Source organism: Haliotis asinina, chromosome 9 (genome assembly GCF_037392515.1).
Source record: "Haliotis asinina isolate JCU_RB_2024 chromosome 9, JCU_Hal_asi_v2, whole genome shotgun sequence".
In the NCBI taxonomy this organism is placed as follows: domain Eukaryota; kingdom Metazoa; phylum Mollusca; class Gastropoda; order Lepetellida; family Haliotidae; genus Haliotis; species Haliotis asinina.
In genome coordinates this window covers 54,390,331-54,409,597 of record NC_090288.1, presented here as the reverse complement: position 1 = coordinate 54,409,597, position 19,267 = coordinate 54,390,331, and the positions used below count along the sequence as shown (strand labels likewise).

General features: G+C 41.6%; 1 protein-coding gene across 1 annotated transcript; it reads left to right on the top strand.

Moving 5' to 3' along the window:
* The first annotated feature begins 251 nt into the window (after nucleotides 1-251).
* On the top strand, nucleotides 252-12,610 carry LOC137295738 (universal stress protein YxiE-like). Its single transcript, XM_067827261.1, has 4 exons — nucleotides 252-453; nucleotides 6,816-6,908; nucleotides 10,966-11,072; nucleotides 12,053-12,610. Exons 1-4 carry the CDS (start codon nucleotides 315-317, stop codon nucleotides 12,293-12,295), a joined length of 582 nt encoding a protein of 193 aa, XP_067683362.1. The 5' UTR covers nucleotides 252-314; the 3' UTR covers nucleotides 12,296-12,610.
* The last annotated feature ends 6,657 nt before the right edge of the window (nucleotides 12,611-19,267 follow it).

Sequence of the window (19,267 nt, the reverse complement as noted above, 5' to 3'; positions counted from 1 at the left end):
AGCAATACTGACGACTCAGTTGATATCTCCAAACTGGCGTCTTTATTTACAACCAACATGCAATATTATTTTCCACGGATGTAAAGTGACACCGTATAAAAGTTCACATCAACCTTTAATGTCCCATCAACATCATTCTGTCTTGTGGTGTCATATTCCTCTCGTGTGTATCTGACATGTTACACCTGCGTCATGTCTTACACATCCAATCGAAAATGACCTGAGCGTTCTGTAAGCCGCAACCCGACTACTCCAACCGAACACACCGCGTTGCAGAGCTGAAGCAGACGACATTGTACAACGGGAGCGTAAAGATGGCTGCAAAGTCTACTGCAAGTTTCATAAAGAAGGAAATCCTCTCTCATGACCACGACCATGCAGGTCCCCCCGATGGAAGCCGAGTAGTTGTGATTGCCGTTGACGGCAGCCACCATTCGGAGTTTGCGCTTGACTGTAAGTAGAAAATGTTGCATTTCTTCTAAGTGTTGACGAACATTGTTTAGCAATCTGCACGGTTTGCCTGACGCTCTCTACTGTATCTGGAGTGCTACAAGCCGTTCATGTTTATATTGTTAACATACGCTAGTTGTGGCTTTATCTGGAAATAAGAACACTAGATGATGACTCTTCTAGATGATCAATAATCATACATTAAACCATGCGCAAATGTGAGGATATATATTGCATAGGTATGCAGTGATGTATGTACACTACTCATCTTCGGTATACATTGTGTGGCGTTTACATGTGAAAACAGCAGATTTGCACACGAGGAGCTAGTCGTGCAGGCCATTCTAGTATAAGGGCGCCCAATAGGTTGCATTAAGTCGCACTTCAACCCACAAGTCGAATTTTGTTATGCACCGATTTAGTGAAAAATGATCCAGTACCCAAACTTGTTGCCTTTTGTTGAATGGTCAAATGGAAAGAGTTTGTGACCTTAACGAACGATTTTCATGTCAGCGTGCTCCTTTCTAGTCATGTGACATGTAAAAAATACAAAACACAACAATTACAACAACAACAACAACAACAACCCAGAAGAGTAACGTTTATGAGGGTAATGAAAATCTGCTTGGTGATACGTCCAATAAATTAATAGTTGTAGTTTTGTCATGACTTCACGTACTTAGGCCCAACCTTTATATACCTCTTTTTAAGACTTGTCAAAATCGAGGACATATCAGTGGATTTTGTTTACAGTGAATGCTGTTTCACACTACTCGTCGAACGTTTGTTTATATAGTTTATATGAAACCTCGATCTCCAATTTGTAATAGATAACCGCCATACAGAAGCATATTCAGTCTAGCACTCATGAAGGGAATTATATATTACGCAAGTTACGATTCAGACTGTATGTCACATCTGACTGCCTCGGGGAACAGTGTCCCGTTGAGTGGCTTCCATTCGGTGTTATCCTTGACATCAGCGACATTAGTGGACGTGGTCAGTGCCCCAGGTGAACAGGTTTTACCGTTTGGAAACAACTCTGCCATTAAAACGTCCACTTCAATGCTCAAGAAAGGAGAGAAATGCAGACATTCAACTAATATTGTCATATTTGATAACTATTACAGACTTACACACCATTCGAATACCAAGAAATATGCATGTTGAAAGGGAATGTCTACATTTCGTCTGCGATCGTAATGGTCACCTAACATTAAACATTTTGTGAGACTGAAGGTTTTTGAAAGTTTAGTAGAGGTGTGACGATTCAGGAAAATCACGATACGATACGTTTCGCGACATCTTGGAACGATACGATACGATTCACATCACGATATGCTATCTTTAGTTAATTTCTTTAAAAAAACGTTTATATTTTTATGTCAAGTTACAGTGTAAATTTTGACATAATCTTCAATTTCTACTGAAAATTAACAATTTTAAGTTTAATGATAGGTATTACGATATGAAAAAATATCGATATATTTATCGTCCGATAAAATATAGCGATTATCGATACTACGATATATCGCCACAGCTCTAAAGTTTACCATATGAATAGTGGAAAAAACATTAGTTCAATTTCGTTTTATTGTCTGGATAGGTTTTCAGAATTTCGTTACAAGCAGATACAGCAGCACAATTGACGCCTGTTGCTAAATGATTAAAATGTATATTCTGTAAATTCTAACGATGGTATTTATGATCTTAAAGATATTTAACTTGTATAATCAAGCTGTACAACTAATAAAAGCAGTAAAACACAATCTGTGTTAGATATTAGTGAGTGGCCACAGTTATGTCATTTCTATGGTGAAATGCAATATTTAACTATGGCTTGTAATAAGGTTTAAATGAAGGCTTGTACTGCTCCAAGTGTGTCTAGAGAATATGCAATTAGGCAAATGGAGCCCCATTCAGAAGTAATGACGGTGACAAGGAGACAGAAACAATAAATATACATTACCTCATTGAACACCTGAATGTTCAGGGTACAAAGGTCAACATTTACTCTCCATGAAGCTACGATTATGTCATACTTCGTTCAGATACGGGCCCAATAGGTTTGAGATATGACTTATTGACGCGCGTGATATTTTCGAGGTCACAGCTTCAATGCGTGCGCATATGTCTCGTTGTTTAGGTATAGCTATCACAAATGCAGCGGTTGAAATCTCACCGAAGGGCTAACACTCGACCTCCATTTGACCCTCGACCCGTTCAAGTTCAGCTTACGGACTCGCGGTTCATGTACCTGGCATGAGGACATATAGTCAACTGCAACGTAGATTGATGTAAAATATGTTATTCTAAAGAAAGCATTATGAAATCTGCAAATATGTGTTTGTGAAGGTTGGTTTTGGATGTGTTCTGATCAGTTGCGAAAACTCAAAATTCTAAGCCGTTCGTTGCAAGCCCCATTGCATCTCATGACCTATTTCTGGTACAATGTCTTCGTGCTGTGGACTAATGTAAGATGAACCAGGCTGTCACCGAACATTGTCCTTGGCTTTGAAATCTCCCCCTCATGAAAGATAAATAAAGGTGACATGTTCGTGAGAGGAATCTGAATGAACCACTTGACTGTGACCCCTTGTCTTAATAATGCTAATTGTGGATCAGACATTAATTGCTCACTGTCTCACATTCTCACTATAATACGGGCTCTGAGGGATTGTAACAGTAATTAACCAACGGTTTGCACTTGTAGCCACATACACAATGATGCCACGGTGATGTCAGCCACGTTTGTTCTGGTTAATTCTTTGATAGCCTACTAGAAGTTTTTGCGTCAGTAACGTATGTTACAACTGGATAGTCTATCTGAACCACATTACTCTACTGCCTTGCCCTCCCTGTAATGCTAATTAAAACCCTAAATGAAGAAAGCCTAGATTTTCTCAGGTTCTGAACCTCACATTTCACCGGGGTCCCTCTTCAATTTAAATGGATTTATTTGTTACTGTCAGCACTGCATTTAATTCACAACGGACATTTTCCATTAATCCTGAATGTAGGGCCAATTGAATCATGTTTTTCTCAATTAAACCTACCCAGAGCCATCACCGTTCCCTTCGGACGGTGGAGTAGCCTTGTGGTTAAAGCATTCGAAGGTCATGTTGAAGACCCGGGTTCGATTCACCACATGGGTACAATGTGTGAAACCCATTTGTGGTGTCCCCTGTCGTGATATTGCTGGAATGTTGCTAACTGCGACGTAAAACTAAACTGACTCGCACTGTCATAATTCCCTACCATAGCCAACTTCAATCTATACATCGCGAGGTTTCACATATCTGAAAGTCTGACACCGATGCAAACCCCTACAGATGTCTAATCTGTGTCAGGACGTTCAACCACCATGTTGTAACTTATACAATGCCCGTAACCATTAGCAGGGACTGGGAAAGGCAGGGACCATTGGCCATTTTGCATATTAGAATAAAAATGGCCCATTCAAATTTGGAAGTTTTCTAATGATACTAGGGCAGTGGCCCATTCAAAATTCAGGAAATGGCTAATAATCCTGAAAATGGCCCATTGTCAAAATTCTCTTCCCCAAGGCCCTGCAATAGCTTAATGTTATTCTGTAAGGGAGCTGGATTTGTACAAAACATTGCTTATTTTCTTGACTGGTAGACATTTGAAGATACGATAAGACCACCGTGTATCAGTGCGTCACTCGATATATGCCACACTGAGACTAATATTCGCCCACTTATAAAATAATGTAATATATAATCAGCTGAGATAAGAATGTGTGTGTATTTATGGAACTAATGAGATACATGACATTTCCTACGGTTAAACATAATGTTCACTTCAACAGCCATGACTGACGGTAATTCATCACACTACATTAAAGCCGAGCTGATCCAGAAGAGTAAACTGTTGAATGAGACGCGTCGACAACCAACAGATGGTGGCCAATACATAATTTGAAGCTTCTGATTGTGATCAGATAGACAAATACCGAGATGGTTTTACTTTGACGTTTTATGTTTACGTTTTGCCAAATATTTGAAAAGTTGTACGTTCAAACTAATGAAAGGGTTTTGCGTGATGTGAATGTTCTTTCTGAATATTATAATGATGGGTGATACAGGTAATAATGAGCACCAAACACTTTTCCCTAGAAGAGCAGCAACAGACTGGCCATTGACTTCCCATTTGGGTGTCCAAACATATAAATAAAATACATGAAATGTTAAGCTGGATTTAGTACCATATAATTGTGCATGCGGATTATGAGTGAAAAAGGTCTTCTAAGGTAACTTTTTCAGATTAGAGTGAGAGCGTGGGAGTGCATGTAACGAGCATACGTCGTGGTAAGTCACCTTAAATCGAGACAAAAAAAACGGTCTGATGCGGGTGTATCACTTGTGCACTTTCGTGTTAGCCACGAGCATGGGAATGATGCTAGCAAATATTGAAACCTGGTTGACCCGTGAAGGTCCCGGGGTAGAACAGGCCTTCAGCAACCCATGCTTCCCATAAAAGGCGACTATGCTTGTCGTAAGAGGCGACTAACGGGATCGGGTGGTCTGGCTCACTGACTTGGTTGACACATGTCATCGGTTCCCAGTTCTGCAGATCGATGCTCATGTTGTTGATAACTGGATTGTCTGGTCCAGACTCGATTATTTACACACCACCACTATATAGCTGGAATATTGCTGAGTGCGGTGTAAAACTAAACTCACTCACTCACTGAACCTGGTCTTGGGCAACCGGGATGCCACCCACGATCAGAGGTTTGTGGCAACCCAAAGGAGAAAATTCTTATTGCGGCTTATAATACCTATGTCAAAAAGTTATATTTTGTACGAATTGGGTTTTTTATTATTCGATATTAAACCCAAACAGAAATCCTTAGCTGGTGAAAGGTGGTGGTTATGGGGATTTATTACCCACCGATTCAGATATTGGTATATGTTTGGTGGATTATCAGAGACCCAGTCGGCTGTGGCCTTCCCGCCAATAAGATGATGCACAGTTGTGGCCATACTGATCAGAGGTGACACCCACTTGTGTCCATTATACAAGCGTTGTCCAATCACTGTCAAACGTTTGATCTAAAGTCATTGGTTCAACCGCGGGGCCGCTGTAAAGACCTTAATGATAATGAAAACTTTCAGAAGTAATATATGATTACTAGTTCTTTAAACACACGTGACTTCAGCAGACCATGCTTGAGAGAAGAGGCGAGTAACGGAATCGGGTGGTCAGGCTTGCTGACTTGGTTGACAAATGTCATTGTATCCCAATTGTATAGATCGATGATGATGACCACCGCGATAAATCTGGACTATTACGTTAGTCAACAAACAAACTGTTTCAGGACACTGCGTAAAACATTGATTAAAGCGCTTTAAAGCAACATTACTGATTCGTTGTATATCCTTAAAACTCTGGCTAGCTATTCTTGAAACGTTCATATAGCCCTACGAACTTCTCAAGCCCATACGAATGTTTCAGGTATAAGGGTCTTGGGCCCTTCTTCTCAACACGAGAATCAAGAATACTTAATTTTGATCGTAGCCAATGTGTTAAGAATGGGCTTAAGAAGTTCGCAGGGTTACGAACGGTTCGAGAATAGCTAGTCTGGTCCAGACTGTCTTATCACTGACATGCACTTTTTGACTTTAATGAAATCTTTCTCAGTCGTTCTATCACTCTTAACTTGTTCAGTCCCTGAAGATCCAAACAGCCAATACTCTTAAGCAATTCTTTCGTAAGAGACGACTTTTTGTCAGTCTTACTGTTCATGCACGACGCCGCGTGATAAAATACTTATATCCATCAATAGACTGTCCACTCCTGATTTGATTATTGATAGACTTCCGTCATATGACACATTTTACGTGCGACGTTGAACAACAACGAGTGAATTAAACTAAACCCCGAAACAATAATTTTAGTCAAACTAGCCAAGACTTCAGTGGTTTCCTGCATGCCTTTTAACATGTTTAGGTTCCATGCAGTGTGGCAGCCTAGTGGTTATAACGTTCGTTCGTCGCACCGATAGCTCAGTTAATATTCCCAACATGGGCACAATGTTTGTAGCCCATTTCTGGTGTCCCCTTGCAACATGACTGGAATATTGCTAATAGCAGCGTAAAACTATACGTACTCAATAATGTTGTTTTCTATTTTGTCATAACATGGTTGTTGACAGTCCACTGCTGGGGCTATATTTTCGAAGTTCTCTTAGCGCTACGATAGTCGTAGGTTAATGTTAATGTACGGCACTTACACTGTCATAACGCTAAGAGAGCTTCGAAAATCTAGGCCCTGATTGCTGCATGCAACAACAAAGGACACAACACTAAATGTTGCCGTGTTGTACGTGTCTGTTGCAGTCTACTTGTCGAACCTCAAGAAGACCAACGACTATGTCGTCCTGCTGACAAGTCCGGAGATGGAGGACATTCTGAAGGCCACGTGGACCGAGGGTGAGTGAGTGAGGGAGGGGAGTAGTCGCTATCAATTAAAGGCAATTAGTACAACATCGGTGGAACTGTTGAATTAGCATTATTTCTCCATTTTATTATAAATGACTAATAGTATATTTTTTGCATGTTAAATTCATGCATCACCCCTTTTTTTTCCTGAATATTTATGAAATGACCATGAAAATGGGTGAAAATGAAATGTGCAGCCCCCATTCCCTCACCCCTACCCCTTCTCAAGAGTGTACGCCCCAGTCCGCTTTTAAAAAAGCTGTAACCGCCCGTGTATCTAAGCAGTCATCTTTTCAGCATTCCATGTTGGTTTAAACAAAATAATGACATAATGTGTCATACATTGTGTATGAAATTATTAGGTGTTTCATCCTTTCAATGTTTTTATATAATGAAGAAAATCCATTAGCAGCAATCGTTTTGTCGAACTACCTTCTGAACTTGGCCGTGATTTCCGAAGCTCTCTTAGCGCTAAGATAGTCATAAGTGCCATTCATTAACATTAACTTACGATTATCTTAGCGCTAAGAGAGCTTCGAAAATCTAGGCCCTGTTTCGGTACGGTATGCTCATGTTTGGAAGGCCTAGGCACAGTCAGAATATGAGTAAACTGAAGGGTCCTCACCCGTTGGCTATATATATGGCCTGGACATAAAACGCCTGATAATATCCTTAAGGTGGTTTCTGTATGGTATTTTCAACTGTCAACAACTTCAGTCTGACATTGCGTTGGGTGAGTGATTGGGTGAGTGAGTTCAGTTTTACGTCGCACTCAGCAATATTCCAGCTATAACGCGACAGTCTGTAAATAATCGAGTCTGGACCAGGCAATCCAGTGACCAACAGCATGAGCATGGATTTGCACAATTGGGAACCGATGACATGTGTCAACCAAGTCAGTGAGCCTGACCACCCGATCCCGTAAGTCGCCTCTAACGACCAGCATAGCTGCCTTTTAAGGGAAGCATGGGTTGCTGAAGGCCTATTCTACCCCGGGACCTTCACGGGTCGACATCGCCTTGGAACGGTAAGACTGTGTACGACTTGAATTCATAAAATGTACTGGTTTGGATATTATGCTTGACACGTGTATGCCAGCTGAATTGACGATGAAACAAAAGCTGCGCGATGTTTGAGACATACATTTTTGTAACATGTTTTATGTTTGGGATTACTCTTCCTTGGGAAGTACAGATTCTAGTACTGATTTGGGTTCTGTCTCATCTGGGATTCTGACCAGAAAATGCACTGGAATCTGTACTTTACCAAGTGTAATCCCAGATATAACATGTGCTACATTTGACTACTTTCAAAATGACATTGTGCATACATTGTTTCCTCCTCGCGAATGGTCTGCTTGATCAAATTCATTTCTCAAGTATGCTACTCCTAAGATGTTGAAGAAATTGTTATGTGTACATCCGGGTTAGAACTGGTCTTCAGCAACCTATGCTTGTCGGCCACTAACGATGTCGGGTGGTCAGGCTATTCAGCTTGGTTTACACGTGTCATTGTATCCAGATTGCGAGGATTGACGCTCATGCTGTAGATCACTGGATTGTCTGGTCCACACCACCGCCACATAGCTGGACTATTGCTGACTGCGGCGTTAAACGACAACAGACTTGTTAACATCCAGGGTAGGATAGGCCTTCAGCAACCCACGCTCGTCACAAAAGGCGCCAATGCTTGTCGTAAGAGGCGACTAACAGGATCGGATGGTCAGGCTCGCTGACCTGGTTGACACATCTCATCGGTTCCATGCTGCGGAGATCGATACTCATGCTGTTGATCACTGGATTGTCTGGTCCAGAATTTACAGACCGCCGCAGCATAAAACACACACACTAAAAGACAACCAAACCAAGTCTCAGTGTGAGGGTAGCAGGTCGCGCCAGACTGCAGTGCCATAAAAGGTCTTAACACGAGGTCATATGCGAGGTGTATCTCACGTAATAATAATAAACCCTATACTTGTAATTCCAGACAGTTGATTTTTTTATCGTTATAAATCGTGACAAGTATCTTGTGACCTTAGTAACGTTCCCACTTAAAATATAAATCCGATTTAGCTAGTGCCCGGTTGATAAATGACAAGTCACGTGACATTTAAAGGAGGTGATGTTAACTTCAGCTTCTGTCTGTGTAGAATGCATTTTGATAACCAGTCACTGGACTGAATGAACACACCAAGATAAAAGATGTGTCCGAGCTGTTCGGGACTGTTGTTGGTGTCACAGAGCCTTGCAAGAAATCCCCAAACAATTGACCTTTCGTTTATGACCATATATGTCGCACGTGGCACTTGCACGTCATTAGGAAATAAATATTACCTGTGGTTAAGGAAATTTTGCTAAGTTGTATTTGAACGACCCGGAATCGATAATTTTGTAAATCAGTTTATTCATGCTTGTCTATGTATACCCCTAAATAGAAATGTTAGTTGAAATGTTTTCAAATTTGGATACCACCCTCTTTATCTAGATGAGAGTGCAAATATTCATTATGATATCCAGTTTTGTTTCTTCTTCGAAAGGCCAGCGCAATGTTTAGTTTTGATTTTCTTTATTTATGAAATTGTTGCGGCAGTTTATATATTTTGAACTTCTGATTATTTTCAAGCCTGGGGACCATCCTCCATTCTGTAGAAGAGGTACACTGGGATGTTTTATTTTTATATTTGTACTTTATTACGTATTACAACAAATAAAATTTCGTGAGCTGTGGGAAGAGGTTTCACAACAAATAGTGAGTGAGTGAGTTTAGTTTTACGCCGCACTCAGCAATATTCCAGCTATATGGCGGCGCTCTGTAAATAATCGAGTCTGGACCAGACAATCCAGTTATCAACAACATGAGCATCGATCTTCTCAATTGGGAACCGATGACATGTGTCAGTGAGCCTGACCACCCGATCCCGTTAGTCGCCTCTTACAAGCTTACATGGGTTGCTGAAGGCCTATTCTATCCCGGGACCTTCACGGGTATGTGCAACATATACCTTTACAATTATGCAATGAACAGGTTTCAGATTTGGGTAATGGCCTCTTTGTTTATAGGAAAGGAACAGTTCAAAATGTGTCACTGATATTGTATTTTTGTCAAGAATAATAAATATTACTTCCCTTATTCAGCTGAAGATGGGGGTTGAGTTGAGAGGCGTGAGAGCCCGTTCATCATTTAATTTAGCATACGTTTTACGCCAAAATTACATATTTCTGAATATGTTTTCGGGATAAGTAATCTATCAGACATTCTTTCCTACAAACTGTCCAGTCGTCCGTTACTGCACCTTCTTCGTTGCTGTCTATAACGGTCAAACCAAACTTTGCCAATTATTTTTAAAATATGTTTCCCACGAGTGAAGCCAACGCAAGGATCCAGCTCAGCCTATTGTCTAGTGTATTAAATGCCGGTGCTTAAAAGGTAAATGCCCTGAATCTATAGGTATGTTACTCAAGTTACATCATCGCCTTACCGCCTACATGACTCCTACATGTATCTTTGACTTAGCAAGAGAATTTATCTCAGTCGTGACAATCGTTAACTTTAGATTGGCTGAAAACGAACTTATTGTAGGCGTAGGTAACAAAGACATTTATCAAATGAGAACGAAGAGGTAACCCACTCGTGTATATCGTGTAAATCGTGTATACGATTTAAAGGTTAATCATCTATTTCTTCTCCACGGCAACTTCTAAAAGGTCACATGAAGTAACTGTGGCTATTTCTATTTGGCAGACTTCACACGCTTCCTGAAAATGGCTCCCAGCATATGCTATCTGAATAGATAAAACTTTTTTAGAAGCAAACAGGACTCCAGTGTGATAGAAGCTTTCAGTTCTATACCTGCTTCATTTGGGTCTTTAATACGCCGAAAGGAGTTGGGCGGAAGGGAAAATGGGGTCTTTCATGGACGGACTTTCAGACATAAGTCGCTAAGATCCTCTTGATCTATGCCCCGCTATGAATTTGAGCTTTATTTCTGTAAAACAAACCAAAGTCACGGATACTGTACTATTTCTGACATGCATATTCCTCTATCCAGGAGATTACAAAATAGACACCGATCACATTGCTCACCACTTGGCCAAGGAGAAGGCGAAGGTTGAGGAGAAACTCCATTTTTTCAAGGAGAAGATGCTGACAAGACAGGTATGATGACATAAAATTACGTGGCGATGGGGGTAGCCCACATATTGAAGTGTTCGCGGATCGCGCCTAGAACAGGGTCCGATTCTCTGTGTGGTTAGAATATGGAGTGAGTGAGTGAGTTTGTTTTCATGCTGCCTTTAGCAGTGTTCCAGCAATATCACGACATGAGACACCATAAATGGGCTTCACTCATCGTGTCCAAGAGGGGAATCGAACCAGGGTCATCGTAGTGACGAGCGATCGCCTTAACCACTAGACTACCCTACCGACCGGTAGAATATGAAAGCCCTCTCCTTACTTCCTTTGGTGCCAGCTCTCTCACTACAAATCAGTACTAGGGAGTTCAATATCGAATGGTGGGTAGATGGGGTGCCTCCTTGAACCAAGGGGTTTGTATGGTGGAATTAGCCCTTATCTTCTCGAGACCTCAGAATAATCTTGAAAACGATTTTCGGTTGATTACCGAATGACAGACCGGGTATGGGTTTGGCATTTAGGAATATCCAGTTTTTGAAATATGACTCACACTGATACTTTTCAGAAAAAAGAAAAGAGATAAATATATGTTGTGTTAAGACATTCGTATGGCTTCGTTAGTCCATCCCCTGTCTGCATTCAGCTGATTATAATACTCGAATTGTTGGTGTATACCAGGGTGGTTAGATGTAAAACGTGCCGACGCTGACCAAAAGGTACCTGTCCGCTAATAATTTGACAAGCGACATAGTTTATCATGAAATTGGAATTCATCATTTATTTTAGGAGTGAATTAATAGCGTGTCGTTATCCTGAAATGTGATGAATATCCTCATATACATGTCTAAATTTTAACCCAACCATCCGTCAGGTGAATTTGAGAATCTGTCAGTCCGTGTATAAAATAATCCGTCCTGGGCGATCGGGCATGCAGGTATTTCGAACGCTGAATGTGAATGTATGCACATGTACAGGTAATGTGAGTATGCTTTGCCTCACTGTAGATGCGCGGCAAAGTCAAGGCTGTTTCCTCTCACAATCCGGGTGACGCAATCTGTAAAGGCGCTGAGGAAGAGGACGCCGACTTCATTGTCATTGGCTGTCGCGGTCTCGGTGCCATCAGACGTACCTTTCTCGGCAGCGTCAGCGACTACGTCCTTCACCATTCCCACATCCCCGTCGTGATATGTCGGCACAAGCACAGTCATGAGCATCACGCAAACATCGGCCATAAATGGAACCTGTGATGGCATCACCGTATCCATGACCACCAGACCAGGATATGTGTAAATAGTGAAATTGACTGTTAAGATGTATATCCTCAGAATACGTATTGTGGAATATGTAATCAGAATATAACACCAAAGTATTAACTCGATTTTTCAAGACAGAGCCGACTGGCCCTTGGGCATTTCACGGAGAACAGTCTCAGAGGAAGGTTAAGTTTTACGCTTAAGAGAAAGTGACGGGATAGTAGTTCCAAGAGGAGAAAAAGACGTTTTTGAGAGATGTATTTGTGATGCAAAAGATGTATTATTAAACCTTTTTAATTACTTGCAGAATGCGTCTGTTGTAATGTGTGCTCAGATACAACGCATTAATATAATTACACTAAACCAAATCATGGATTACCCAGTTCTAACGTTTTAGTGTAGTTGATCTATAGTGGATTTTCGGATTAACTGGGGTGTAGCCCAGTGGTTAAAGCGTTTGCTCATCCCGCCGAAGTATGAGTGAGCTAGCGAGTGAGTTTATTTTTACGCCGCTTTTAGCAATATTCCAGCAATATCACTTCGGGGGACACCAGCAATGGGACATTACATATTGTGCTCATGTGGGGAATTGAACCAGGGTCTTCGGCGGGCGAATGCCTTAACCACTAGGATACCCCACCGCCCATATCACGTCGAAGATGTTGGTTTGATTTCGGACATGGGTACAAAATATTAACCATATTTCTGGTGTCCTCCGCAGTGGTATTGCTGGAATGTAGCTAAACGTGGCGTAAAAACTAAAAGTCACTACAGATTAACTACAGCAAGGAAGGGAATCAAGTGTTTCCAAACTATTTTGGGTAGTATATGGTATTGATGGCAGCAGAACGTTCTGGCTTTCTCTTCAGATGCGAAAGAATGAAATCATTATAATATGATTCACAAAGTAATACAGATATGGTCAATGTTACCGCAAACATAGTGTTAAGAGGACACCATTTCAAGAGTGATAAATCTGACACTCTGCACCCTCTCAATTCAACCACTGTTTCAGATTTATAGCTTTGCTGCCATACGAACACTGTGCATTCATCAATGGTGGAAGTTTATCCTCTTTGGGGGTCACTGGTCTCTATATCAAATACCCAGTAGTGACGCACATGATCGTATTGCTGGTTACCCATGCAATAGCTTATACCGAACAAAGGAAGTGCTGTGGTGAGGAGCGAAGCAAACGCAATCGTCTCAAATGTTCTTGCTTTCAAATATGTGACCAATGTCGGTGATATTTGACACATCAGTTACTACTTCTATAAGGCTAAATAAAAAGGTGAAATGTTTCTCGGGCATCGGCGCGTCACCATTATTTATACGCGTAACTATTTTTTATTGCCATTTCAGAAAATAATTTTGACTTTGCCCGCGTCCCGATCATCCGTTTGTCCTCTATGAGAATGAGTGTCTGTAAGAACGAGTATGACTGAATCAACAAATCGCTAACAACTCACTAATGTCTCCAAGCTGTATTTCTGAGAGAGAAAATGTGTTCGTCACAGTTTTTATATCAATTTGTTTTTAAAAAAGTCTTACCACCCTCGTCACTTCTGACAAAACGTGTGTCCTAGAAACAATTTTATGCAGTCTAAGATGGACGATAAAGGCAGCCCAGGCGGCCCCTTTTTACGCCAGGAACTTCTTCTCATGGGTTCGAATCTCGATTATCTTTGTAGGTTTTTCAGCATTAACGATAGGCTGATACAGCAAAGTTGTAACCGTGTGAGATCACCATCACATTCGGCGTTCCTCCCTCGGTAGTAGGGGGGACCTTGTGGGGAAACAACTATTGTAACAGCGATAGCCTATTGCAATATACTCTTGCAACAGCGATAGCCTATTGCAATATACTCTTGCAACAGCGATAGCCTATTGCAATATACTCTTGCAACAGCGATAGCCTATTGCAATATACTCTTGCGACAGCGATAGCCAATTGCAATATACTCTTGCGACAGCGATAGCCTATTGCAATATACTCTTCCAACGGCGATAGCCTATTGCAATATAATCTTGCAACAGCGATAGCCTATTGCAATATACTCTTGCGACAGCGATAGTTAATTGCAAAATATTGCGACCAACTGTTGCAGTACCATTACAATGGTCTCTTTCTCCTTAAATAGTCTCACTGGAAGTCATGTACCAAATGAATGTATATTATATATGACATTGAAACAAGCTGAAGTAGTTTCTGTCTTTTCAAATAACTGATAAGAAACTTGAAACCCACATCAAGTAAACAGTTAACAGGTAACACGGATGGATAACTCAAAATCAAAGTGAACGAATCTGGCACTTCATGTATTTTTCGCTGCGCAGTTGTCAACGGAAGTCAGTTGCTAAACTATTGATGGTCACTCATACAGTCGATGCATCGATAGATTTTCGTTTTTTACTATCGATTAATTGCTATCGGAGACTCAACGATGGCAATCCATCGATATTTCGAAGCATCGCTATTGCCCTACTCATTAGACTGACAAGCCGTGATAGTAATGGAATATTGTTTAACCATACGTAAACCATTATACTTCCGTACGTCTTTTGGCATTAGTGTTTGTTTGTTGTCTTACGCCGCACCCGGCAAATATTCTCGTAGTAAACAATCGAGTCTAGACCAGGCAATCCAGTAATTAACATCTTGAGTTTTCTACGCAGCTGGGACCCGTGAAGGTCCCTGGGTACAATAGGCCTTCAACAACCCGTGCTTGCCATAAAATGCGACTACGATTGTCGTAAGAGGCGACTAACGGGATCGGGTGGTCAGGCTTACTGACTTGGTTGACACATGTCATCGGTTCCCAGATCTGATCTGATCCAGACTCGATTATTTACAGACCGCCGCCATATAGCTGGAATATTGCTGAGTGCGGCGTTAAACTAAACTCACTCACTCACTCTACGCAATTGGGCAATTGGATACTATGACATGTGTCAAGAAATTCTGCGAGTCTGGCCACCCGATTCCGTAAATCGCCTCTTACTCCAAGCTTAGGTGTCTGAAGATCAATTCTTCCGCATTAGCAATTTCAAGGGTATTGTACGAAAAAATGTGGACAATCTAAAGCGTGGAAATGAGAGCCAGAAACGTTTACTATGTCACTGAAAAGTGTGTCACGTGGCAGGTGCTTCCGTTGGAAGAGGTCATTCCTACTTTGACTCCATATTTTTCATCACTGTGTTGTTTTTCTCGACGTGTGGAATCCCTTACAGTTTATTATCGAGTCATTTTGTCATAAAGCATCTGTACGAGCCTCGGCCTTCATTTCAAGACCTGCAGGGTTTTGTAAGTGTGCAGAAACAAGGTTAAGTGAGTATGTGTATCCCTGATATAGGAGTTATGTCAACACCAGGGTTATGATATATAAATCATATTGTGGGTACGCTTTGGTCGAACACTTGGCTTTGTAGGATGCAACAGCATTCTGTATATTTCAGTCTTTCTAGAAATACACTTACCGAAGATCTACAACATTCCGACAGACTTGTGATGGTGGCAGGTCAGTCTAATAACTTCAGGAGACTCAGTGTCCACACAGTATCTATGTACAAATGAGCAAGCATCACCTACTTTGAACGGAAACTCTACATACTGTTGCACATGCTTTAAAACCCAATGTTGTAACTTTAACATAATTGGCTCTGAGAAAAAGAAAAAACCAAAAACAATATGTAATGTGACATGTGACAATTTACTTGACGTCTGAGATTAATATATTGCACAAACATGTGAATATCAACAATGGTGGATAGTATCGTTACCATGACTACGTCAACAGTCCGAACGTTAAAAACGATTGTTGGTATGCGGATCACAGTTGACGATCAAGTGTGGCTCCCACTCTGGCGCAGTTCTTGGGTCATGGGACTGCCTCTAGCCAGACGAATTTGGACAACATGCCATCACAATTACTGCCACCTGGTTCTTACTGGTCTTGGGCGGTCTTTAACGAAACCGGTGTCCACATGCTTCCACACGTCGACTAATATCTGCGTTGTTAATGTTCAATCAAGTACTGATGTTGCGACAGGGCATAACTTGCTTTCGAGTATTTTCTGCAGAATACCGCCTAGTTATGTTAAATTGTGTAGAGGACGGGAACTTTATAGGCTATCAATCATCAGTCATTTAAAACAACCCAACTCTGATTATCATGTTCCACACACAGAGAAGACAGTCCAGCAATTGCAACACCAACCCTAATGCACTTTACGGACTGCAGTTCCACACAATGTGAAGACGCCAGTCCATCAATTGCTGCCCTAATGTACTTTACAGACTGCAGTTTCACACAATGTGAAGACGCCAGTCCATTAACTGCTGCCCTAATGTACTTTACGGACTACAGCTTCACACAATGTGAAGACGCCAGTCCAGCAACTGCTGCCCTAATGTACTTAACAGACTGCAGCTTCACACAATGTGAAGACGCCAGTCCATTAACTGCTGCCCTAATGTACTTTACGGACTGCAGCTTCACACAATGTGAAGACGCCAGTCTAATATTTGTTGCCCTAGTGCACTTTACGTACAGTAATTTATAATGCGGGTGAGATTATTGATGAGAGTGGGCATAGGACTTTACATTTTGTCGAGGAACCCACATTACACTTAGAATGTTTTTCTGTCCCTCACAAAAATACGCGTAACAAATGTTGAAGTTTATTTTTTCTTTATTTATTAAAAAAACATCCACTGTGTCAGTTTCACATAGCAGCCATTGGAAATGTCATAACTATTTTCCAACCCCCGCTATACACTGTGATTCTTTTCTTGTCCTGAGCCGACTCTCCTCCATTCGACACGACGTTGACACACTGGTGTACGCTCAGCTCAGTGATGTGTTAATGAAAAGGGCTTGATTATAATTATACCGGCAACCACGCCAAAGCTAATGATCCCTGCTCTGCAACAGGATACCGAACACTGTAACCTCTTTCAGAAACATTTAAAAGTTGGGGCAATCAGGTTGTAACGAAGACATTTTTGCTTGCAGATTATATTAATCCTGTAGGTCATTAAGTGAACCATTACAAATTAGGCACTTCGTCTAAAGTCGACCTTTTGGACAGCCATCCAGTCTAATCGAGTTGGTTCTCCACTCAATGTGATGCCTCCAGTCACTCCTTATTTACATCTTCATGTGAGAACAATAACCGCGTGACAGCTGTAGCGAAAACCATAGCCCTAATGGCTCATGTGTGTTATTACCCATACGACACGACGTATCTACTGGTGACCCCCATGTCACATCTTCCCCGTCTAACGGCGGTACGAGAAATGACAAATCACCACCTGGACATAACCATTACTATGTGAGAGCCTAAGTCATCAGCTTCCACAGTATTAAGAATAAAGCGCCGGAGGTGGAAACACTTACTGGAAGCTGCAATCTCGACAGTACAGAAACTCAGCTTCGCTATGGCGTTCATTCTTCCGAAGGGCGTCCGTCGTGACAGGGCAACGGATTGTCATGGATAAGTACTCGTAGCTACCAAGAACACTCTAATTATTTCACCTGTCCTCTGCAGCAAAAATTCTGAACTCATATGTGTCAAGGTTAGCCTTAAAGGTATTGCATCTGTCCTAGTCTCAGCTTTGTACAGGCCTCGAATATGTTGGACTATCAACACTCCGCAATCACAGCAAAGGAAATCAGTGACCTACTGTCTAATCATCCCAATAGTATCTACTTGATAGTGGGCGACTGGAACCTTCCTGGTAGCATCAGGCCCTCCCTTTCAGTGACCAGGAACCAGCATCCCAATGATGTTAATGAGGTGGACTTAGATCTCGAATCTACCTGTGGTCTTGAACAGATGATATCCTCGCCAAAACGTGGTGAGAATGTTCTTGATGTCTTCTTCACTAGTAACCCGTCAACTGTAACCAAATGCCTGGCTATTCCCGATGTAGGGGGTCATGAAATCATCGTTGACTCAAATGCACTGGCGGAACGTCTCGAGCCTACACGACGTGCCACCTGTTTATGAAAAACGCCGACAGTACATTCTTTCATGATGACATCACATTCTGCGTTAGAAGATTTTGGGTTATCACTTTAACTCAAGTTAATGCTTTGTGGGAAGTTTTCCTCACAAACCTTCTGAAGATAATGTACCCCACAAGTTGACTCGTTCCAGGCACACAAATCCACAGATGAAAACTACCACCAGGGTCCTGTTTCACAAAGCTCTCATAGGTCTACGATCTCGATCTGCACTGTAACACAGGACGTACGAATGCTACGAGAAAGGTTACGAGGTCTTAGTCTTATGAGAGGTTTTTGAAACGGTTCAGTGTGAGTTACAAATTACACTTCACTGACACTTCGCTCAACAAACGGAAATCCGCGTATAACACTGATATACCTGCAGTATATACGTTTTCTGGTTTCCGTTGACATGGTTAACATTAGCTAGTATTCCAATGCTCATTTAATATTGCCAAAAAATGCTGTTTTCCGCGACTGTGTACTCACTGTTGTGGCTTGCTCCATGTGCACCACCCGGAGGCGATCGTAGGGATAATGGCATTCGGAATCGTTCGGGTACAACCCTTTGCATTGGTAAAAGTTCAAAAGTTATGTGCGAGTGTTCCGGCTAGCTATTCTCGAAACGTTCGTAGCCCTACGAACTTCTTAAGCCCATTCTTAACACATTAGCTACGATCAAAGTTAAGAATTCTTAGGGCTACGAACGTTTCGAGAATACCTGGCCAGTTTCGCGATTTGATAAGCTGTGTTCTGACTGGTCAATCTCAGTATATCAGTGAAGCGAATAACACTGGGACCGACATCATCAATCCGGATATTCACAGTAATCCTAAGAAAGTTTACTCTTTCGTCAAAATAAGTTAAGTAAACGCCAAGAATCTTCAGGTGTGGCCGCCTTGAAAGGTGGAAGAGGGTTGTTCACGCCGAGGAAAGTGATGCCGTTGGTACAGTA

Excerpts from the sequence above, each read along its gene's own strand:
- LOC137295738 (XM_067827261.1), top strand. The coding sequence starts at position 315 with ATGGCTGCAAAGTCTACTGCAAGTTTCATAAAGAAGGAAATCCTCTCT. Across the intron at positions 454-6,815 it reads TTCGGAGTTTGCGCTTGACT|TCTACTTGTCGAACCTCAAG; the intron begins GTAAGTAGAAAA and ends TGTCTGTTGCAG. Across the intron at positions 6,909-10,965 it reads GAAGGCCACGTGGACCGAGG|GAGATTACAAAATAGACACC; the intron begins GTGAGTGAGTGA and ends TCCTCTATCCAG.